Source organism: Ixodes scapularis, unplaced genomic scaffold (genome assembly GCF_016920785.2).
Source record: "Ixodes scapularis isolate PalLabHiFi unplaced genomic scaffold, ASM1692078v2 PGA_scaffold2__306_contigs__length_199485367, whole genome shotgun sequence".
Lineage (NCBI taxonomy): Eukaryota > Metazoa > Arthropoda > Arachnida > Ixodida > Ixodidae > Ixodes > Ixodes scapularis.
Window position 1 is genome coordinate 44,307,771 of NW_024609857.1, and position 25,082 is coordinate 44,332,852.

The 25,082-nt window shown below is 43.4% G+C and overlaps 1 protein-coding gene across 1 annotated transcript; it reads right to left on the reverse strand.

Moving 5' to 3' along the window:
- Positions 1-6,969: 6,969 nt before the first annotated feature.
- LOC120837355 lies at positions 6,970-24,157 on the reverse strand. Its single transcript, XM_040206640.2, has 7 exons — positions 24,067-24,157; positions 23,543-23,694; positions 18,851-18,949; positions 14,494-14,582; positions 13,281-13,376; positions 9,564-9,638; positions 6,970-7,075 (listed from the first exon to the last, which is right to left on the reverse strand). Exons 1-7 carry the CDS (start codon positions 24,155-24,157, stop codon positions 6,970-6,972), a joined length of 708 nt encoding a protein of 235 aa, XP_040062574.2.
- Between the last annotated feature and the right edge of the window lie 925 nt (positions 24,158-25,082).

Genomic DNA, 25,082 nt, shown 5'->3' on the forward strand with positions numbered 1-25,082 from the left:
ACGATCCTTGATAATTTCTCTCAGGCGATTAAAGTGGTAAAACATTCCTATGAGGACGTAGAATCGACAAGTCCAACGCAAAAAAAGAGTATGCAGACTCACACAGACGCCGACAACGTGACATTCAAGTGGTTTGTGTACGCGGGACGCGGTGCTTTTTGCCCGACTCCATTACGCATGCGTTCGAACTGTCGTCTGCTCTTTCAAACTTGGCTGCTTTTTGTCGTCAGCTTGTTCAAACGACAGCGGCCCGTAAATAAACGTTGGCCCGTAATTGCGATAAGAACTAAGTGCAGGCCTCAAAACACTTTCGAAGGTTGGTTGGGGTAAGTGCTAAGTGTTAAACAGCTACAAGAAGATGTTGATCATTATTGTTACCAGTGGCCATCACCGACTTGTAATGCCCGATTCTACTTGCGGTTTTCAGTATCGACGTCCACCATCTCAGCTACGGTTCACGCTTTTGCAGCCCGAGCAACGTCGCTTCTGAAAACAGCGAGCGGAATCTCATCGTGGGAGTCAGGCTTTAGCGTCCATTCCGCGGCGTCCACGTGAAATGAATCGCCGCACGTCACATTATTCACGCAAAGTTTTGCCTTGTTAGTTTTGCTGAAGCCGCTCAAGTAGTCGGACATTGTTAGGAAGACGTACAATCAACAATTCCAACGCGAAAAAAGAGCACGGGGACTCCCACCGACGCCGGCAACAACGCAATTCAATGGTTTGTTTATGGGCGACGGCGGGCTTTTTGCCCACCACCCACCGCGCAGGCGCGGCGCCGGTGGCGTCCACTAGAGGCGCTCCGGTTTGTTTGTAAACATCAGTTGGTGTATATAAATGTTTTTTTTAGTGGTGTTTGCCGCACTCGCACCCAGTTCAAACCGTTTTAGCGGAAATTATTAATGCGTTAGCATTAGCACCCACATAAAAGGGAAAAGCTGACGGCTTCCGTCTGCGGACAAAACACTAGAAAGGGAAGCGCGCCGCGTAGAGAGGAGAGTAGTGAATGTTAAAAGCGAGAAGGAGGCGACGTCATTTGGCGGAAGCCAATGCGCGCGCGGAGGCTGGTTTGAGTCTGAATTCGCAGCAGCGTCAGACAGATGATGCCGCTGCTTTGTGTGCGAGGCAGGCGAACGAGACATAGGACCGGAAGCAGCGCCTAGCTCGGCAGGCCAAAATGCTGCGCAAGAAGCGGCAACCCCAGGCGGGTCTGCGTGCGACAGAAGCAGTGTTGGCGGTAACGTTAACACTGCTTCTGTCGCACGGTACAAGTAATCGCGTCACCGTAATGCGTTACTTTCTTCGGTAACGTAGTAACGTCCTCGTTGCTTTTTTCAAAACAGTAACGGCTAATGTACTTACGTTACTTACTTCAAGTATGGGCTAACGGACTTCCCTTACTCACCACTTCTTCCGAAGAAATAAAAAAATTACGATGCAATTTTTGTTTGTGGTTTAGGCGCCAAGCCATGTGAATTTACGGGCTTTTCGCGTTTTTCTCTCGGTTTTTTTTTTGTATGTCTTTATGTAAACTGTAAAACAGATAAAGTAATTATGTTCAGTTTCTGTATGAACATAATGCTTCTTGATATATGATGCTTATGCATGCCTGTACCGTCAAAAGAGTAAAACGTGTACATTCATAGTTAAAGAAGTAACGCAAAAGTAACGTGCCTTACCTTTGATCGGTAACGGTAACGGTAACGCGTTCCTTTTATTTTGACGTGAGGTAGATTGCTAACGCGTTCCTTTTATTTGCAATTAACGAGTAACGTATTTCGTTACTTCTTTAGGTAACTCCTACAACGCTGGACAGAAGTTGGGAAACAATTAAAGGAATGTCCATTGCTGGATCCTTAGGGGAAGCGTTAGCGTGAACCCTGGGAAACGTCACACACGCCCCCCCCCCCCCCCCCCGCTTATGGCCAGAATATCCATTGGGTTAGAACATCCATCGAGTCGAAACATCCAACAGGTCACGTGACACCAGAGTCGGAACATCCAACGAGTCAAGACATTCATCTGAGTCGAAACATCCATCGAGTCAAAATATCCATCGAGTCAGAACATCCACCAGAGTCGAAACATCGATCTGAGTCAAAGCATCCATTGAGTAAGAACATCCATCAGAGTCAAAACATCCGTCTGATTCAAAACTATTATTTGAATTGAAAAGAAAAGAAAACAATATATATGCATTTTTTCCGGCTCGAGACTGCGAATTTCGCCAAGTGCCAGTTTCGGGCATACACCTGATCAATTACCTTTGTCAGTGTCCTGGATGTAGGGTCCCTCGTCTTCGTTTTTTATTTTTGTCACTGAGTATATTTAGCTATTTGTCATCTGCAGTCCCGACATTTCACGATGTCCTTAACTATCTGGACAGAATTACAATCCTTGGAGTTCTTTCGTAGAATAAACTGAACAGCACACATGGGCCAGTTTCCTTGAATAAAGCTCTTTGAATGCCTCATGATGTCTTGGTGTCTTATTCAACCAAATGACTTTATGCGAACGATATGCACTACGTTGTTTCTGGTTAAAGTAATCGTGACAAAAATGAGTGTAGAGACACTACGACAGGGTACAAATACCTAAAATGTTGTAATACATGAAACAACAAAACTGTAAAATTTGTTCCAATAGTGCTTCCGTAATCTAAAAACTAGTATTTATATACAATTGAGCAAATCCGTGTAGAGTGCCTTGTCCGAGAGTGAGACTAACTTTGAAAAACCACGAACTAAAGCTACGATTCTCTCGGAATAACGTTACCGATCACAGTGAACGTCTGGGACAAGAGCGACTTGAAATAATTCAGAGGATTAAACACAAAAATGGAGGCAATTGACTGGCGACGTGAAATTAATTTCTCTGAAGGGCTAACGCTGCATAATTCACCGACAACAGTATTTTGGACCCTCGAGCAATCGCGCAGACCCAGAGCCAGCCCATCACGCGTTCTGCTACTCCAACCGACATGTAAAAAAAATGTTTTTTTAATTAATACGGCGAAGCAAAATTCTTTTAAAACAGGGCCGTTCTGTTTTGAAAAATGTGTCACCATCACAAGCTTGAGAGTGCTTTAAGATTTCATGTGAATAATAATATCGTTCTTGTCATTTGAATGATTTTTATCACGTTGCTTTTGAATGAATGGCTAAACTTTGTTACCCCACATTGCCTGACAAAAATACACTTTTCTTTCCGAACCTCTTAGGAATGCATTGACATACACCAAGCTGAAATTAAGGGATGGCTGTCACACTAGCTGGTTTCTTCAAAGGCGATCTAAATACCTCTCATTTTTATATGGATTCAAAAGGCCTTGTCCATTGTCTGTGGGTCACGTAGCTGCCACGAATCGCAGAGTAGCGTGCTCTCGAGCTGCACGGGTCAAACGACAGCAAATAAAACACCGCCAAGACGGCAAAGCAGCGTATTTTACCGGTAAGGCAAGTAAATTAAAATCTTAAACCACGCTTTTGAGAGCCATTGCAACTGTGCCGTCGTGTCCTACCTGATTTTATTACGGAGTGGACCACCGACATACTTTCTTGTTTTACGCTCCGTTATGCTACAAGAAAGACACAGATTCACTGACGAGCGTACACCCCTTAATACGTGATAAAATGAAATAAAAATTATTTAGGTCCGTTTAGATGCCCCTGACAATATACACTTTAATATTTTGTTTATTTATTTATTGATAAAAACGACAGACCATGAGTGGTTCAAGCAGGGACCAAGAAAAGAAACAGCAATGATCTTGCAAAAAAAAAAAGTTACTAACACTGGTAAAGAAAAATTGAAGAAATCGGGATCACAAAATAATATAAAAACCCACTTTTACTGAATAGCCCAAATAACTGACAAGGTCTCAATAAGATAACAAAATCGTAAAGGCAGTTCACAGCTTAAATAATAGTAAAGAAATAAGAACATATCCTATCCACTTGCGTCAAATATTGAACTCAACTTTGTCCTTCATAAATTTTTAAATTTTATCTAGGAGCGTATCCAAACGGTCCTTGCTTACCATAACGTCAAAAGTCGTTTACAAAACAGCTCTCTCTTTTCAGGCAAAAAACGATAGAACATTATACTCGTCAAATTATTAATGACAGCCATCCGAATCAAAACATACATAGACTCAAAACATCCTTCGAGTCAGAACATCCATCCGAGTCTAAACATCCATGGGGTCAACACATCCATCGAGTCAGAACATCCATCCGAGCCTAAACATCCATGGGGTCAAAACATCCATCGAGTCAGAACATCCATCCGAGTCAAAACATCCATCGAGTCAGAACATCCACCGAGACAAAACATCCACGAATGGATGTTTTGACTCGATGGATGTTCTGAAGCGTTGGATGTTCTGACTCGGAATCCTCTCCCCCCCCTCCCCCCGCGCTTTTTTTTTTGGGGGGGGGGGGATGTTTACACTGACCATGAAGCGAAGCTAAAAAGAGTCAGCAAAAAAGGGAGGAAGAAGAGAGAAAGCCAAAGCCAGGAAGCCTAAACAGGTTACTGAAGGCATCAGTCTTAGCGTTTCCCGAAGGGGGATGTGTGAGGCGTTTCCCAAGGGTCAGGCCTAGGGATTCCCTAAAAATCCACGAATGGATGTTCCTTTAATTTTAGGGAACTATTTTTTTTGTACCGTGGCTTTTTACTTAAATATATATTCCTTGAACCTATCTATGTTATATTTTACGTAAATTATTAACGATAAGAGAGCAGCACAAGTGTGACCTTTCTAATTGCTATGACGGTCAGCTACGAAAGAGCGACTTTGATTCAGAACTCGCGCCTATATTCATTCCGTGTGTGTTTGATGTTTGTGTGCATCTGAAAACTCCATGTGGTGCTTGTTGCTTGTAAAGATGCTGCACGTAAAAATATACCCCTTAAGTGCTGCTAGAATCTCCAGTCTACTATTTTTGGTGTCTTCACAAGCATGCTTAAGGCGATGCTGTAACATCCCAAGAAAGTTATCCCTGGCACATGCTGCTTTATACTGTTAATAATGAAAAGTATTTTATTGTCATCTTGGCAATAGAGTTGGCAATATTTTAGCGGTCACGTTAGCAAAAAGGCGCCAACCACTTCTGGGACCTAAGCTGCATCACCAATTGAGCTTGATACCGATTACGGTTCACATTACTTCAACTGACTGAAGGAAGGCCACTGGCTTATGCTTTGAGTGTATCGCCGTGAAACAAACAAGGACTTATGGGCGTTCATGAAAACAGTGGAGTTGGTATTTAATCGAACATGCTGACATGAGCACTGTGAATGCCGCAACCTTCTGCGAGAAAGCCGTTCACTGACAAAAGTATCCTCACAAAGCTGCGATGATCTCGGAAAATCAATTAAAGTTCAATATTTTTATTTGAGACATTTCAAGGGGTGATACATGTCATGGTTAACTGAAATAGGCAGCTTTAGCGTCCTGATCTGAAGACAATTACGACTATTTTATTTTAGTCAGCGTATAACTATTGCGCCAAGATACCATTCAAAAGCTTCAATAATTCCACAAATTTTTCATAAAAATAAAACATATTTAATATATTTTCTAAATAATTCTGCCTAAGATTATGAAGGCTTAGTCAGAAAAAATAATATTTTATTTTTCGTTGTAAGGATTGTTGAGCTCAGGCGTTTTATTTTATTTTTCTGATTGGTTGAGAAAACTTACTTAATGTGTTAATTTTAAATTATTCTAAGTTTGTACTGAAGAAATCGAGTTTTCAGTGTTTGTCAAACATTTATTATCCGTGCATAAAAATTGCAATGTCACTTTACTTCACGAGCTGCTCATCACATCGTCAGATTTTGTTTCCAGGCCGGCCGAATCCATTGAATGAACGTTGCTGGAACCTGCGACAGTAATAATATGACGTTAAAAAAAATCAGTTCACTTTATGTATATTAATAAATAAAATAAAACCAGGGTTTTGTGTTTTCGGTGTTTATCTTGTTTGTAATACGGGGGTGTGTTTTTTCGGGGTTCATTTCTTTCCAAATATTATTGTGGTTTTTGTATAAACAGGTTCAGTTATGACAAATTTACACAAAAACACCAAAACCCCCTTCCCCCCCAAAAAAAAAAAGAAAAAGAAGAAAGGAAAGGCAGCATGTACACATTACATTTGGAGGGAAAAAATGAAACACCGAACTTTAGTTATAGCATAAACACAAGCCTCTCAGTAATTGATCGGTCGAGGCATATATATCAAATAGATTATTTGTTATGATCTTACCCAGATGACGTTTAGCAAGCACCTCTTCGAGATACTCTTCTTACGAAGCGTGATCACGATAAGCCGCACGTCCTTCATATTTTAACCTGTCAGTCTGTATATGAGAAGGGTCTGGGCACTGATCAATCTAAGTAAACATACGCCCGTGTGGTTTGCCATCCAGGGCTCAATTATCCCATTCGTGTGATCTGTGGAAAGAGCTCCGCAAAAAAAACAAAAAAACGGCGGGATAACTGTCTATTTTTCCACAAAATTTAGGTAATTATGTGACGCCGAATACAGAAGGAGCATGTGAAACGCAATATTTATTTTCACGTCGCAGACATTTTATTGTTATGTCAAAAACTTTTTTTCTGTTAACCCCTGTCTTTTGCCGGGTACGTTGCATAGATCTTAGCGATTGTGGGAACGTTTGCAAAAAAAAAAAAAATAACGCTGTGGCTAGCGTTACGTCCGGACGGAGCGCTGAAACGCGTATACCTCACCCCCCCCCCCCCCCCCCCCCCGCTCCTCTCTCTCCCCAGTGAACAAAGGAAGGCGAATATTTGGACGTAACTTGGGTTACGTCGGACGTAACGCTAGACACTTAGAAAAAATAAACGCGTGGAAATTATTTTTTTTGTAAGTTCTGATAGGATTAGTTTTCATCTTCGCAGTTCGCGTTTCTTCCGACCTATTGCGGCCTGAGTCAAACAGCTTAGCTGCTTACCCAAAGCACGAGTACTCCCAGTAATGCCATTGAACCTTTTCTGAATCCGAATGTCTCCACCAAATACCCGGCAATTGGGGACGTCACTATGGCACTGTAGCAAAATAGAAACATAAATGAGGTACACCAGAAACATAAATGAGGTACACCAGAAACATAAATGAGGTACACCCACGTAAACCTGGAAAACAAGTGGGGTATTTTGTATCAAGTTACTAAAGAAATGATAAGTTATGAAAGGAGCTACTCACCCGACAGGCGCATAGTTAGAGAGAATGATTGAAAAGCAATCTCTATGAGTTTGTTTTTAGCATTTTTGCAGCATAACTGCTAATGTGCCGCTCCGAAAAAAGGTAAAAAAAAAACAAAAAAAAAACCGTCGCGGTTGACATTTTGCGAAATTTTGTGCCTACACACTCAAAGAAAGAGCTCAGCTCTTACACCCCTTGTCCAATATAAAGCACCCAAAACTTCTGCTCGACGGACAGTTCACTGACGTGGAACCGAGGATACAAACTTTCACGAGCGGCTTGATAGCCGAGTGTACAACTCGTTAGATAGCTAATGTTCGTGTTAATGAATACAACAACAAGAATACTCTTTTTTTATTGGCCCTACAGCAAAAGCTTGTTCTTTTATTTTTCTATAGTTATTGATACATACTTTAGCTGTTTAATAAGTTATGTCGCACCGTTCTCAAGCCCCTCATAGAAGTTGGGGACGTCAGCTCCACATCAGTGCGCTGTACGTCGAACTGAAGTTGTAGGGTGTATGATATGAGACAAAAATCTGTAACACTACATTTTTTCTTATTTTTTTTTTCGAATGTATCCTCGTGGAAAAGGCGTGTTTTCATTGGTGTACGCCAGATGATTTCATGTTGTGTACCTATCAAGCGCAAATGCTAAGTTTCATCTTGGTACATTTGGGTGTTTTTATGTTATCGTTTTTATGCTGATGTTGAACAATTTAAGATCTTTGATTCAGGCAATGGAATATAAGTATCTAAATTCACTGCCTTGCGCCGCTCGACATCTATTGCGAGAGTTCATTGCAATGAATCTATTTAGTAATCATTATTAGCATTCAATTATTTAAGAAATATTTTACATTCGCTGAACCGCTAACTCCAATTTTAGTATTCCTGCAAAACTTTTCTCAGCTAACTAAATATGTTTGACCCGTACCGAGTCCAGTGTTCTAGTCAATATTTTTGGATTATGTGACTACTTTTTTTCTTGTTGAATCAATAATTTTCAACACCCCTTGAGTGTCAGTCTGCCTCTATCAATAAAGTGTGGGTGGACTGATTAAGCCAATATTTGCTGTTTTTTGGTGGTGTGCTCATGACTGGCACCAGTAGCCAATTACAAACAAATTGAGATCGAAGTTTATTATGGCGCATCACTGAGGTCGGCGCCGCGACACGCACGCTAAAATCAAAAACAAGATGTATGTAAAAAAAAAAAACAAAAAAAAAAAAAAACATTTGCGCTTAAAGGGGCCCTGCAATCGTATTTAAGCATCTACCTTTTTTGCGGTTTCCACGTCTGTTGAGGTTCGGACAAGCCAGCGGGCACGAAGAGAGTAACTAAATATCATTGCATCATATTTTAACCGGATGAGGCGGATAGCTCCTCCACCGACGGGGGCGACCCGCAGTACCAAAAGCGCTCGATGTGTGACGTGTTTGATCCTGGGCTTACTACTGGTCAGAGCCGCTAAAAGCTTTTTTTTAGTCCAAATAGAATAAATGAGTGGCGCGAACCGTTTCAATTATTTATAAAAGTAGTTTTTGTTCAGTATTTTAAATCAGGAAAGAAACGAATGCAGTTTAGAAAGTACGGAAACAAGAAATGACCCGTTGACATACCCGCCACCAAGCAGTGGAAAAGGCGGCGCACACTAGGAATGTGTTGTGGGATCAGGCACTAACGAGCGGCGAGCGTAGAAAGGTCCCGGATGTATGCGGCGGCGCTGCGGTCGTATACGTGCTCGAGGATCCGACCGGTTCCGAGCGTTCCGAAGGCCTTCGGCGAGCAGCTTTGTCTTGCAGTTTGGCCGTTTCGCGGTAAGGCAGCGCGAAGTGGCTTCCGTTTTGAACTGATCTTTACCCCTTGTTTGCTGTCGTTTGTGGCCAATGAAGTGTCATGCCGAATTAGTGTTTAATCGCGCAGCAAATGCAATGCGAGTCGCCCTGACTGCTTGCTTCATACAGCCTATCCAGAACACGCTTTAGTGGCGCCCTCTCACGCCGTCGACACGGAATGCGGCAGCCGTGACCGCTCGCTGAGCTCACTCCCTCTCGTCTAGTTCACGGCCACTAAAGCAACCAAGGACGTAATGAAGGAGGTATTTTTTACTTGTTTTTGTAATTTTAATTTGCCTATAACTTTTAAAATAAAGCTATATTCGAGAAAAGAAAAAAAATCATTAAGTTACTACGTTCAGCGCGCTCAGGTTCGGTGCAAATTAAAAATTAGAAAAAAAATCCTAGCAGGGCCCCTTTAAGATTTTCTTTTTAATTTTGTTCGTTGTCTATGCAAAATCTATGACTTGTCGGATAGTTTCTTACAACTTACCCTGTTACAATGAAGGAGAAAACAACGCCGGACACGAAACCGACTGTTCGCGCTGTGTCTGGATATCCGCGATCTCTGCAAAATTACATAACCATCAGTATCCTCTTAAATTTGTGTAAAACAAAGCATATAAATGTGTCCAGTGAACATAAATAAATGTATGTGCCCATGTAAAACTTAAATGCCTCTTGCACAATATTTTAAGGTCTGGCATATTTAGTAAAAAATAATATCAGAAATCGTTTTCTTTGCATGGGGTAATTACTACTTAAAACTCCATTAAACCTAAAAAAAAACTCTTTCACATTACAAAAGGGCTAGTTTCGTCTTATAATGGTACAACACACTTTGCACTGAATATCTACACTCTAACCGGTAAAGGCTTTTTTTTTTAATGAGGGTGTGAAGTGGCATTTTTTTTTCATTTTTTCTAATGATTCGTAAAGAAAGGTGCGACAAGAAAAATACTCACAAACTGAATATGACGGCTTACACTAGCTACGCGCAGGATTTGAAAACTTTTGTATATTTCTGAGAAAATAAGAAAAGTGGTTCGCTGCTTCCGCTACTTTTATTCTCTCAGAAATGCTCTAGAATTTCGTGCAGCGGTTATATATAACAAAGCGTGGTAAATGCAGTCTCAGCATTTTTCGGCAGAGTGAACATTCCCGAAACACTCTTCTCCTTGGTGCATGCTGATCAGGTTACTTAGCGTGTGCATGAAGGACGACCGCGCGATGCGCGGAAAATGACAAAGCCATTTTGTTGCTGTGCATACATGTTGTGCACATAGGGGCGACGACACCGTGGGCATACGACCTGGTGACACGGTAAGACGCCTGCGTGTAACGAACTGCGTGGCAGGCCGAAGAACAGAACCGAAGCCCTTGTGCGTTCACAGGTATGAAAAGCCGGCGGCAGGAGCTTTCGAGCGCTTCCAAAGCGCGCAGCTTCGCTCCGGCCGCTTATATTGAAAATCCAGGCGATAGAACGCATAGCAACAGCGGCCGCACAGGATCGGCTGGGTATGGAGAGCGGCGGCGTGACGTAACACCGAACAACAGAGGAGCAGTGGGGGGCAGCGGGGCTAGGAGGTGCTTGGGCCGTCGGCGCAGTGCCTGGAAACGGCGTGTACGGGGGGGGGGGGGGGGGGGGGGGGGGGAGCGGGGGGGGGGGGGGAGAGTCAAGGTGGGTTAATATTTTGTACGGAGACCTCAGCAGGCTGCCGCCGCGAGGCGGGGTTGTGCCCCCCCCCCCCCCCCCCCCCCCCCCTCCGATAACCCCACTTCGCGGCGACAGTCTGCTGATGGGGTTAGCAAGCGCCCCAGTGATACACCTCCCGTGCCCATCTGCTCGGCGCCAAAATTGCCGAAGGAAAACGTCAAAGGCGATCTTCGGTTGCAAGGTGTTACGTCACGGTCTCACGGTGTAGCGTGACGGCCTGCGGCCTCCATCCCTATGCGTCTTATCGCCTTGCCCCTCCAAATGTGCACCCAGCCGTCATCTGTCGGCGCTTGCAGAAGGTGTTTCCTAGCCAGTCTCGACAGCTTGCGGGACGTTGCGAACTTTAGTTTGTCCAAGCCGTCCAAGGTAGGCGTATGCACCAAGGCACCGATTCCAACGCAATGCAAAAGCGGGGTGTCACTCAATGCGATGCATTGTGGGAGCATAACACAAGGCATTCCTCCGACGTAATCTGATTTTCTAAGCTTTGTATTTTTTTGTTTCATCTATGCCAGGTTTTTCGAAATATATAACTTTTAACGGTGTCGCTCTTAGTTACCCATCTAAACTATTAACTGACTGATGTTAATTGCGACATGTTTCTTGAGCAAATTTACCTAAGGTCTCCTCAAGGCAGAACACGCGGCAAACTATCGATTTAGTGGTGCATAGTTATTGGTGGACGTAATGGGTGTTGTTTAGAAAGCTACACTCTAAAAATGGTCACGCAGAGCAAGCGTGACGCAAAGCGATTTTTTGCACGCTTGTTCTAAGCGTGGTGTTTTTCAACGCTTAGAATTCACGCTCCCTAAGCGTGAACTGCGTTACAATTGAAAGCTTGGCAGGCGTGACGCAAAGCGATTTTTTACACGCTTGTTCTAAGCGTGGTGTTTTTCAACGCTTAAATTTCATGCTTCCCAAGCGTGAACTGTGCTATGGTATAACACTTGGCGGGCGTGAGGGGGCCGTTGTGTTTACACGCTTATTAGGGCGTGCGTTTTCTCCATGCTTAGATAATGACGCCTCCTATGCGTGTGAAATTCGCGTCGCGGTGGGAACCTCTGGCCGGGAGCATGGGGCTTTCTCGTATTCAGTATACCGTCCTAATAATCTTAGTTATAGGGACGATATACTAAATTCGAGAAAACTCAATGCTCGTGGCCACAAGTTTCAACCGCAACGCGCATTTCACACGCCTAGAAGGCGTCATCGTCAAAGCGTGGAGAAAACGCACGCAGTAATAAGCGTATAAACACAAGGGCACCCATGCATCATATCGTTATCCGATATCGTTATCGAAGCTCTAAATCGATATACTAAATCTCTCTAGAGACTTCACTAGGCGAATTGAGTACTGCAAGGAAGCCTAACGTGCTGCTTCATGAATAATACGCACATATACGAAATGGAGTTGTGAATCAAAAGAAATTGCCCAGATGCGTCGCGTAGATAATGCATGTTACGCCTGGCAAATTGCGCCAATTAGCTGCGCGCTGTTTCTAGCTGTGGAATTTGTGTGAAAATTTGAGGAAATTTAATCTTGGTGTCTAAAAACCCAAAGAGAGAGAGAGAGAGAGATCCGGCTAGGCTTCAGTTACCAAAAGGAACAGTCCAAAACGAACTGAATAGAAAAAGGCAAACACATTTCAGCTTGGGGGTTATACTCTTTATTAAAAAAAAAAAAACTATTTTCGTTTGTACAAATAAAACAAATAAAACCAGGGTTGTTACCCAAATAATGTAGTCGTCAATTGATAGCTGGCGAATGGCCGCAGTAAACACGCCAACCAAATGGGAAGCCCTTCCCTTGGCAGGCATTCAGCTCAGTGTCGCGCAGATATTCGGGACACTCGCACTCGTTGTGATCGCAGCGACCCCGCGGTACTCCATGCACGTCTAGTGCTGTAAACATGGCACACTGAGCCCTAAATCGCACGCCATCTCCCGCTAAGCCTCGCCAGTCGCAGTCAAAGTCAAGCTGGTCCAGCCACAAACAAAGCGTGTCGGGAACTGACTGAGCAATCCAGCGAGCCACAGAAACAGCGCAACGGCTTTTTCGCTTGTCCAGCCAAAAAAGAGGACGCATGCGCCCTCTGTGCTTCCAGAAACAGTTTACATCAACAAAAAAAATTAAAAAAAACACGCGCTGGTGCATCTTCGGGAGGGTCAATCCATTCGGATATATATAAGCGTGACAGTGAAAATCTAGGCGTGTGTTTTGCGGTCGTCACGCTAACGTTCTTGATCCCGCTCGAAAAAAAATGGGCGATCGGGATTCCTCGGACCGCTGTAACGCTTGGACAAAGAAACCAAACGCTTATTATTGATCACGTGGTGCTTAAAACGTCATTCCTGTCGTACTGACGGCAGTTCCGCGCTTGAAACTCCCGGTTAGCGTGAGTTTCAGCGTGATAGTTTTTAGAGTGTATATAGGAGATGCCGGAATGCAGCTTTCGCTGCATTCGCCTTATTGTGGAAAAAAAAGTTACTTACATAGCGACTTTAATTGCGTGGCAGTAATGACAGGCGAATTGCGCAGCTGTACCTATTCCGATGAAAACCTGTGCAATGTAAGCCATCCACAAAGTCCTGTATGTAACAGAGCAGCATATAAAAATACCGTTAACATTTCGAGTTTCTCAATTTTACAACTACAGATAACGAAGGACTCAAACATTCAAAAATTTCGCGTCTTCAAAGTGGTTTCAAAAATCGAGATGTCGGACTAAAGAGTCAATCACCTGGATATATTCGTAGACTATTACGGCACTCGTGATATGTATTCAAATTACTTCAAATTGATTAGTCTTAGGAAGAATTCTATAGTAGATAGACTACATTTATTAGAAAGTAATCACAACAGCAATTAGATTACATTTTGAGGTACTAAAATTACTTCAAACGGTTACCTTTAGCTCGTATAAATTTCCTGCCAAAGTCTCGTCGAACCAAATCATATACAGGAGGATGGTTAACAAAAATTGTTGCATTAAGAGAATAAGTAAGTTATAATTCGCTGATTTTATTTCAGTAATAGAAAGTACGAAACTCCTATTTGTCATCCGGGAGAAAACTGTCGTTTTGAAAACCCGAATTAATTCGAAGGAGTTTTGGTTGCTCCTTTAAGTAACGCCCAATTGCTTTTAGTTTCGGGTAGTCAAGTAATCTAATTGAGCACTTTATAAGCAAGAACAATTATAATTAATTTCATATTTTTTGACTAACGTTTACAGTAGGGTTTCTTTAAAAACATTTGTGGAGCACACTTTTGAAGTTCGTAATTCCAAGATTTCGTTACATTCAGATTTATTTAAATCCGAAATAAACAAAATGAGGACGTTTTTGTTCGAGCTCCAGTTGAGGATTTAGATGTGACATTTCCAAAATTCCTTTAAATATAATGTAAGCATGTAATTTGTAAGTCGTGGCTGCTTAGGTGTGTTAACTCAGTAGGTGTTGAAGTTATGATCGCATTATGGTCAATTAGCATTGCAATATTGGTTCAATATGTATCATAGGGATTTTGACAAGTGTCTTTATAAAACTTTGGTTTCTTAGATATATAGTATATAATAATCACCTAAAAACTATATTAAATTTGTTTGTTTATAATCTGATATGTAATTTTTCTTGGTGGGTGGTGACTGTTGTTTGTCGAGAACATGTGCTGCTCAGGCATTTTCCTTAAGAATTCCAACTTTCTCACGGTTCGTAGGGAATGAAGGGTGCTGGTCCAAGCAGTATGTAAGCCAGAATGGCTAGAAGGTGTCCTGTAAGTCCGAATCCCGCTTCCATCTAAAATGATATGAAAGAAAGCAATATTAAAATAGCCTTTATATTTTATGATGTAATAAAACGAATCACCAGTCGCTTGCCTAGGCGCTTTGTTCTCATCCCCAAGCTTAAACAGGCCCTGCAACGACTTTTTGACTACTTTTTAATTCGCACCGAACCTGAGCGCACTTAACGTAGCAACTTAGGGAAACGTTTTTTTTCTCGAATTTTTCTTCCTCTTAAAAGTTATAGGCTAATTAAAATTACAAAAACGAGCAAAAAATAACCTCTTTCATAAGGTCCCTGGTTCTTGTTTGGGTGGCCGTGTCGACGGCTCACAGCTGCCGCACTCCGTGTCGACGGCTCGAGAGGGCGCAACTCAATCATGTGCTGGATAGGCTGGATTAAGCGGGCGGCCAGGGTGGCTCCCATTACATTTGCTGAGCGACTAAATTCTAATTCAGCATGACCCTTCATTCGCCACAAACCACAGCAAACACGGCGTAAAGATCAACTCAGAACGGCAGCCGCTTCGCGCTGCCAAACCGTTAAACGGCAAAACCGCAAGCCAAACCTGCTCGCCGAAGGCCTTCGGAATGCTCGGAACCGGTCGGAACCTCCAGCCCAAATGACCGCAGCACCGCCTCGTACATACGGAGCCTTTCTATAGACCTTTGCAAAAAGAGCGCCCTGGCCGCCGCCATTTTACGAATCGAGCGACCCCTATCAGCCAGAAATTTCTGGCACCCGCCTGAGCTGTGGAAACCCGGTCAGCGTGACTCCCCACCTGCATTTTGCATTCGGAGTTCGCCGGCTTTTCTTGGAAGTTTTTATTTTATTCGCCTGTTTAGGATGCTTATCCTTTGTATGTTATCTTCCACTCTGAGAACCAGAGAATACCAGGACCCGTAGCCTGCTCAGCCTTCGCAGGAAACGAACGAAGAGAGCGAACGCCAAGCAGCCCGCGACGCAGGCAGTTCGACGTCTTGGAGGATTATTTCCGTTGAGATAATCTCCAAAAAGCCTTCCCGGCTGTGTTCCGGATCTTCGCGAAAAATAACTGATAGGGTCGGGTCCGGGGTGTGGGGACAGAATAGACGTACGCTCGTTCATTTGCTTTGAAGCTGTGGAAAAAAGCTGCTCTCTTCTACATGTTCCCCAAAACACGCTGGATTCCGTCCGATATTGTCGTGGAGTGACTATCGTCGACACTGTACATTGGATATGCTGTGTTATTTGAGACCTTTCTCAAATCCTGTTCGGATAACGCGGCACCGTGGGGTACGTACAATATACTGTAAACGACTTAATTTTCGCGAGGACCTAATTTTCGCGAATTCCGCGGATCGCCTATAATTCGGGAAAAATAGGTCCCGCGAACAATTCCGGTGAAATGTAAAGACATTGGAATCTATATTGAGATCCCACCGCGTCGCGAAAATTAGAACCCGCGAATTATTCCAAAACTTCAGCTTTGACATAAATCGCGAAATATTGAGCCCGCGAAAAATAAGTCGTTTACAGTATGTTGTTCGATTGATGACACTCATTGAATTTCATGTTGTGGGCGGGGAATATCCATGCAGTTTGGGTATTCTATGTGGTCAAATATTTTGACCTATATAGATTGGTACAGCTGAGTGTACGGTGCCGTAAAACGTTCAACATAAAATGAAACAAACATTCCAGTTGCATTTGTTCTGCCGCGCACGGACTCACCAAAACAGCTTTATTTTCTTTGTTTTTGTTCCCAAAAATAGAGCACTGCTTCCTTAAAGACCTCTAAAAATTATGTTCGTCACAGAACACAAAATAAAAAAGAAAACGCGGCAATTCAGCCGCTACCAGCGTCCGGAATTGCGCCTACGCAGGCTGCCACAGCTGACTGACGAGAAACTCCACAGCTCAGCGCAGTCGGGCAACACTGACGTACACTCTCAAAACCAGGGACACGCGCTGTAAATTGCTTCGTTCGAGACTGCCGCTGGAAAGGTCTATAGAAAGGCTCCGGATGTACTGTGAAGGGGTGAGCGTATACATGGGTTGCACGTGACGTCATTCAAAGTGCGCTCCGATGACCACCAGAGAAGAGAGGAAGAAGGAGTTCCCCTCTTATCAGGATCCTCTTTTGTGCCTCCCGGATTTGCACAGGCATCGCTATTCTCCTCCCAGAAGATTATAAAAATAAGCCTTTCACTCAAAATTCACACAAAAGCAGTCTCCCTCTCCTCCTTTTACATGGTGGTCAAAAGTATGCGATGTGACGTCAGTGCAAGCCATGTATACGCTCACCCCTTCACAGCAGTGCGTGGCGTGCGTCGGCGCCTGATCCCACTACCCTTTTCTAGTATGCGCCGCCTTTTCCACCGCTTGGTTGCGGGTATGTCGACGGGTCATTTCTTGTTTCCATGCGTTATACCCTCTATGCACTGCATTTGTTTCTTTTCAGATCTCAAATACTGAGCAAAAATTATTATCATAATTAATTGAAACAGTTCGCGCAACTTATATTTAGTGTTTCGACAAAAAAAGGAGCTTTTAGCTGCTCTGACCAGCCGTAAAGCAGCAGCTGGCCAGGACCGACAACGTCGCGATGTCTTCACATGCTGCGCGCGTTTGGTACCACGGGGCGCTCCCGTAGGTAGAGAAGGCTTCCGCGTCGCCCGGTTAAAATATGACGCATTGATATTTAGTTACTCTCTCCCGCTGGGCTTCCCAAACCACACAAGATGTGAAAACCGCAAAAGAACTGGTAGACGCTGAAATAGGATTGCAGGGTCCCTTAAAGGGCCCCTGAAAACAAAAACAAAATTTTTTTAAAACAGTCTGGTTGGGACACGCGTGTCGAAAAATGAATTTTACGCGAAAAAAAAATGTTTAGAGCAATATTGACGGCGAGAGATTTATTTGAAAATTTGCGCGCAAATTCCAGGTCATTCAGCTCGGCTTCTCATTGGTAACCATGGTCATTAAAATCGGCTTCTCATTGGCCAATAGAATGAGTGACAGCTTAGATGTTGGTTATCAAATCGTCGTGATCTCTTGAAATCGCCTTTTGAATTACATATTTTTAGGTTTAAGAAACAATCCATCGAATGAATGTCGCAATTGTTTACAAACGTTTTACAAAATCGTAACTTCCGTTCGGATCCTACAACAAAACAAAAAACAAAAGCTTCGCCAGTTTGTTTTCTGTCATGGTCGCCGTCTTCGCGTCTCGCGTTCTGAAGAGGGCTTGTTGCTTGTGTTAGTTAGTCAGTCATCGTAAGTACTTAATAAGTGGCGCGGGGTGACAGGTTTATGTTTTTCTGCTCTTCTTTGCGAGATTCGTGTGTCCCGTTTACCCCATCTTTTGTTTGTTTTCTGGCGCGCGTCAGTGCCAATTTTTGTTTAGATGTCGGTTCCCGTAAAGGGAGTTTAGTGAGGCACGCGGGCACCGCACTCAACGTTTACTAAAAAATCAGTTACCACTGCGTGTCCTCGCGGCGGCTTGAAGGGTCGTGCGGCTCGGACGAACTCGTCGAGGCACCCGCTTCGCCGCCTTCCGCGGCGAAGTGGGTGCCTCCTCGCGAGCGGTTGTCTTGCGGCGATCGGAGCGGACGCCTTCCGGCTGGCGAGGCGTGTCCTCGTACGGGCGAAGGCCCAGCTGCTAGCAGCGTTGAAGCAACCGAAGCTTCAGGTCGGGGTCCACCGCGACGACTATGTACTGTGTGTACGACCACGGCACCACGGTGACCACGGTACCTGCACGATACGACGCGGTACCAGCGGTACTTCGTGCGACCGGCAGACACAGCCGGCCAGGGGCTGTGTTCCAAATCTCCAAATGGATCCGAGTTTCTCCGGCGGATCGTATCACGTGACAGCACAGATCGAAAAACGCTGTACGCGGGTAGGTTTTAGAACGCCAAGGGTACAAAACCCTTACCCTGGGGTAAGATCGAGTAAATTTTGGAAGACGGCCAGGAAGTAGCAATGGCTATCGGGCGGGGCGCAGCCAAGCAGGGAAAGCAGCCAAGCCGATTCACTACGAAGAGGCGGGAACTACCTCTCCTCCACGCGCCCGAAGTGCCGAGAGAGAGAAAGGTGGAAAGGAGGTGACTACCGACTAAATTGCGTCTGGCGCAGTCAATATTGCTCTAAAAAAGTTTTTTTTCCGCGTAAAATTTATTTTTCGACACGCGTGTCTAAATCAGACTGTTTTTAAAAAAACTTTTTTTTTCTTTTCAGGGGCCCTTTTAAGAAAGATAAATAGCAGTAACAATCTTAACTGTAACTTTGCAGCTTACCTTGAGACTGCAGAAGACTGCCGAACATACAGAGCCTACGGTATAGCTGGCGTATTGAACCATGAAGATGACGCCGATTTGTGCGCTATTGATATTGAACTGCGAAAGGGAAAACATTATGCTTTAGCTTGCCGGCTAGAGTATTTAGGATGCAGAACAGTAAAATGACATACACCCAAACATGACACGAGGACTTCAAAACGTGAACATCGGAAATACGTCTGATACCTTCATTTGACGCAGGAAGTAAACTTCAAATCGGACTTTAAATAGCAAAATTACAACATCGGACATCCTACATATGTCTTGGGGAAAAAAGTATTTTTAAGTGCATAACCTTCTAGGTTTTAATGTTTTGTAGTCTCATCGAATAGATGTTTAGAACTCCCTTGGGAACCAGAACATATGTTAGCAACTCAGGTTATAATAATGATTCTCTTAATGCATAAACATATTCTATTTTGACCAGAATGTATTTAAATGATTGACTGGTACGTGGACTCTATCTCCACTGTATGTGTATTAGTATCGGCGTACGTTAGATTGAAATATAACCCTCAAAATTAGTGGGCTAATAAACTCAAACTTGTTAATTCATTTTTACTATTTAAATTGTTAATAGTTGAATTGATGTTCTCAGTCTCATAAGCGGACGCCAAAATATTTAAACAATATCCGCAAATGCAATGGGTTTCGAGATATACGGTATTTGCGTTATTGTATCCCGATTCCGAGAATAGAAGATGAAAGAGAATAGCGCCGGACGTCCAGCACAGAATAGCACTTAGAGGAGTGACGAAGTCATATCAATCACGTCGTCGCTAACTCGGTAACCCGTTCTTGGAGGGTGCGCCGACGACACGCTGCTAAGATGCTGGTGATGTGCCAGAGACTAGCAGGTCACTGTCCCCCGCATAATTTTTAACAGTGCTTGCACCGCTATTTTGACATGCAGTTATGGTTGGCTAAAACGGAGTGTATGACTGTCCCGGGTGCAAAAGCGACAGGCGGTCTTGCACCACGTGATCAAACTTTCTGCTCATACTCTCACTCTAGGGATCCGGCGATAAAAAGTAACCGATTGATTGGTTCGGCAAAAACGAAACTACTTCCTCCCTGCGAGGTTAAGGGCTGTACAAACAAAACACAACAAATGCCGATCACAAAAAAAGAAAAAAAAAAAAACAATTGCGTGACATTTTTGGCGCGGGTTTATGTTTGCAGTGAGGACATCAGCCAAGCAAACAGCAGGCTTTCCTTCTTGCTTTCTAGCGGTCGTCTCCTCCCTCTTTTTTGTTTTGAAAACATTGGCAATAACAACAATAGCGGACGACTTGACGATAGCCTACAGAGCGTATGAGTGGTTGTCCGGACCGTGATGGGAGCACTCCAAACCTTTTTCCAATGACAAAAGCTAAACCCCCCACCCCCTTTTTTCACAAAAAAAAAAGTTAGAAAAATTATAAGCGAACCGGGAACGAAGAAAAACCTTTACATCCTCTGTAGTTATTGTTATGACCAAGAAGAAAAATAAAAATAAAGATGATTTCAATTGTTATTTAAATCACACCGGTTTTCTGGTGATGATTGCAATCAAATCGTTTCCGCAAAAACATTTAATAAAATCTTTCTTTTTTCGTCGTTCGTTTTTCATTTGAGGTCTCAATGCGTTTGTTTTGCATTTAACTAAAATAACAACAGGAATATTTAGAGCTGAGTGAACACGAATAAAAAGCGGCGTGGTGCTCTTACGAGGAAATCAGAGCATTGAGCTTTGCAACTTTCATTTAGTTCATCGGTTACGTATTTCCTTATTGCTAGCAAACTACAACGCAAAAGAAAAGCAAAAATCTTCACTAACTGAGCAATAGAAAATTAAGATGATTCTCTTCTAGTATTGGGGCTTGCACCTGTAAAAAGTTGTTATTAAACTGTACATTTAACGACAAAATTACAGCATTTTTTATCCCGCATTGTTTTCAATGATCGGGTGGATTGATCAGTCTGCCATGTTTAAAAGTATACCTTGCGTTAAGTAATCCAATTTCCCCGCTACACTGGTTTAAATCAAATAAATCTGAATAAATCGAAATATATCTTATTTATTTTATTTAAAACAAATATTAATTTCTTTCTACCTTGGCTGTGACTGAAGGAAATGTTTAAATGCTGGACAGCCTCAGTGGTTTCGCAGATTTGCGCTGCCTTCGCCGAGCGGCCGAGAGTATGCGAGCGAGGGTCGAAAGTCAAGAGTAGATCGGAGTCGCTGATGCATCGCGCCGCAGCGCAGAGTCTACCTTTGGCACTGCTGTCACCCTTGATATGTTACTATAGTGATAGTGACACTGATGGTGCGCTTGTGATACGCTTACACCTGAGAAAAAATGCTGCACCCAAAGCGGATCCGGCAGCAGCGGAAAACCGAAGGTTTTTACATATATTTCATGTACCGGCGGGGATTCTTTCGTTTGCCCTCGGAGCGTCGCGTCTGCGACGAGAAGTCTCGAGATTTTAATGCAACAGCATTAAATGGACCATGGAGTGAAGCCGGCGAAAAACGGCACCTAAATTCCCATTGGCTGAACGAAAGGGCAGCTAAATTCACATTGGCTGAACGAAACGGTACCAAAATTCCCTATGGCTGAGCGAAACGGCACCTAAATGCCCATTCCCAATAAAACACAGAAAAACACAGCAACGCAGATGCTTCGTCACGGAAGCTTCTGGGTTCGTTGAAGGTCAAAGCTGGCGCGCCTCAAAAATAAAACACAGAGAAAAGCAGAGCAAAGCAATGCTTTGTCGCAGAAGCCGTCGCGAAGCCTGCGAGGCTCGCCGCGCCTGCGCAGTGGGGAGCGTGATGTTACCGACGGAGCGCCTTGTGCGAAAGGAAGACGTGGCGCGGTGGTTACAGGAATGCGTAAGCGGTCTTAAGTGTCTTCTCGAATTTTTCTTGTCGTCTGTTGCTCTTGGCCACTCTGGGGAAGCTTTTGGATCCGCTCGGAGTACGTCCGGTACGAGTAGGCTTAACTTTGTTGACGCTAGGTCGTGCACCGCCGCGCTCTCTTCGCCACACGGGAAGAACCGCGCGAAGATGGTAAAGTTTTGCCGCAGAGAAGACGAGGGGTGTCGTACACAAGCAAGACAGCGCAAACTAAAAAAAAAAAAAAGCGTTGCAGCGCCGTTTAATAAACGCACGACTCTTTGTTTCATGTTGGCTCTTTCTGCATGAATAGCTGACCTCGTTTTGGGATCCGCTGCTTTTCCTGCGTTTCTTCGTTGTTCTCGTGTCATTTTTTGCGGAATAGACGGCTCGTGGTTTTCGAAAAATAAACGTTTCCTTCAGGCCAGTCGTGACTTGGAGGGTGTGAGACTACAGCGTGTTGGACGCAGTTGCCGGTCGCAAGGTGCTGCTGATCTGTTTTATGCAAAACTCAAGTAAACGCCAAACGGAATTCTTTCGTCACAAGGTAAGTACGTACGCTTTATTACTTGAGTAGACTTTTCTTGAAAAGGCGACGGGTATCGAAGCGTAGATACGGGTGACCATGTTCGCTGTTCCATCGAGCTAAAAACTCTCAAGATCACGACCCTTCTTCCACCCGGAACCATTATCCGCTCGTCGCCGGCGGGGCTCTGACCGTGAATTTGCAAGTGTGATTGCACTATGAGGCATGACGCATGGTACTGCTCTAGGCCACTGGGTGAAGCGAATGACCCCATTTAGCCCGCAATAATCAAGTTTTGAAATCATGGGACAGAAATGTGATATATATATATATATATATATATACTTTTCGCAACTAGTTTCAATTGGTGTAGCCTCTAAGTGTTGCAGCAAGCTCTGCGATTTAATCGTGGTGTAAAAAAAATAATTATTAAACAAAGTTTAGTAACAGAGTACATTTAATCATCCTAATAGTCAGGATGTTTTTGTCCCAGCAATGGGATTTGCTGAAAACTAATGCAGTGTCGAATCTGAGAGAAAGAGGCTCCAAAATATTTATGCACCTCGAGAAATATTCAATTACTGTGTTTTTAAGTGTGAAGATATGAAATGCCGCCTAAGGTGCCCTTTTCAATAATACAAATATCTTGCAGCTATGTTGCATGAAAAGTCAGTATATTTGTTCCATTTATCATTCTAAATAACGATGAATCTTGTGTCTGATATGTATGAAAGTGTAACACACAAAAAAAGTCAAATTTGGGGGTTTTACGTGCCAAACCTACGACGGGCATCTGGGACGCCCCAGCGGAGGGCAGGATTAATTTTGACTACCTGGGAATCTTTTGACGTGCAACCGAAAGCTCGGTTACACGGCGCCTTCTCCGCAACGAGCTCTGTCATATTGCGGGCACCTCGGTCGGGATTCGAACCCGCCGCCTGGGGATCCGTAGGCCGGCGCTCTCGCCTCGGAGCCACTGAAGTGTAACACAAATAAACCTTATAGAAACATCATTCACTCATTTACCACTTATATCTTCAAACTGTTGGACCAAATTGCCTATGTATTTTAATTCATGCTTACGACTATCTATTGTCTTAATAGATTTGCAGGTCAAACTTAAAAGTTTACCTAGCCATCACTGACGTATCAAAAATGTTTTTCCATATAAGAACACAAACGTTACGGACAAGTTGTTTTTCCCCAACATTGTGCATGGGCACAATGAGGAAACGAAAATGTTTACCTCTGCAAGATGCGGCTCCATGGTTGGTTCATTGAACCCCATGATTATCCAACTTAACATTATAGACACGATGTCGATCATGAAGAGTGGATCAACCAGGAGCTTGTAGTAACTAGAAATGGGCGTTGCTGACAAGTCATCTGGCGTAGACTCTGACAAAAAGAGGTGCAAAAATACAGTCAAATGCACCTCAATAAACGTCGATTTTAATTACTGTGTCTTTTAGTGTAGTACGGTCAGGGGCAATTTGAGCTGGCCCAGTTTAGTGCTAACCAAAAGGTATGAAATTCCGCATAAGGTGCCTAAGGCATAGTGATCTATGAAACGGACTGCTACGTTAGGACAAAAGGAAACCATGGCTGTACATTCTAATATCTTTTTTAGAAGCTTACATGCCCATCGCATGACTGGCGTGCCGCCCAGCCTTGAACGCCGATGGGCCAGCTCATATTGCCACAACTTGTACATGTCTTTATTACACTTTAGTATTGGTGAAGTCCAGACATTAGTACTGAAGGGCGTACTTTCAGTTCTATCTGCTCCTTGCTGAATTCGACTAGGCAGTCTGGCGTTCTCAGGAGTGGGGTTTTCAGTTTCAGGGGAACTAATCGCCATGTAGGCTTCGTAAAAAAAAAAAAGTGCATACAGCAAAAAAAAGAAAAAAATAGTAATCCTTAGTTTTTTGTAGGTACCTCCAAGAGGCTCTTCTTTGATTCCAAACCTAAAGCCCATGCCTTTTGGGTACAAAAATTGTTGAGCTGCGTAAATATATATACTACGTTTCGGACCTTGTGTTTGGTGGTCTCAGTGCAGAGGATGTTTACTAACATTTTTCGGAAGCTTATCCTTAAAATGGCGTCGCCAATTTGCCCATGCATTATTTTTAAAAAATCTTTTTTTTAGGTAATTTAACACCAACTGGAAACCTTTTTTTATTATCTTTCGGGTTTTGTTACAACCTTTGTTTGTTTGCATTACGTTTTTTTCACATATAGCTTAATCCTAAATGTAATCTACTGATGCGTCATTTTTAAAATGCCTCAATTACAAGAAATGGACATGAAGAAGCGGCTAAAAACAACTCTGTGTACCACAGATACCTGGAACCTATATTCTCCCGCTTCTGAAGATTTGCCCGAATATTTCTTTAGCACTCTATTGCACTAGTTTACGCCGTACCTATTTCATACGTTTTCTTGGCCCTCCTGGTAGCAAGCAGAGGTGTGGACAGCAGAGCCACTATTCCAATCGCAAAGAAGGGTAGGGGGTATGCCCACAGCTGAAATAAAATGAACCATTAAGGCCGCACTTCCTGGAACGCAGGACATAAGGGAGCAACTCTGGAACTAAAACACCAGAAAATAAATATTTATTGCAATAAAAATGGTCGCCTCCTCTTCCATATATGTTTTATATATGTAAGACGAGGCGACCATTTTTATTTGTTCTTCATATCATGTTGCTAAGCTCAACAAATTTCAAGAAGCGACGTTCAGCACTTCCTGTGGTTTATTTGTACTTATGTTCTGTACTAATTTCC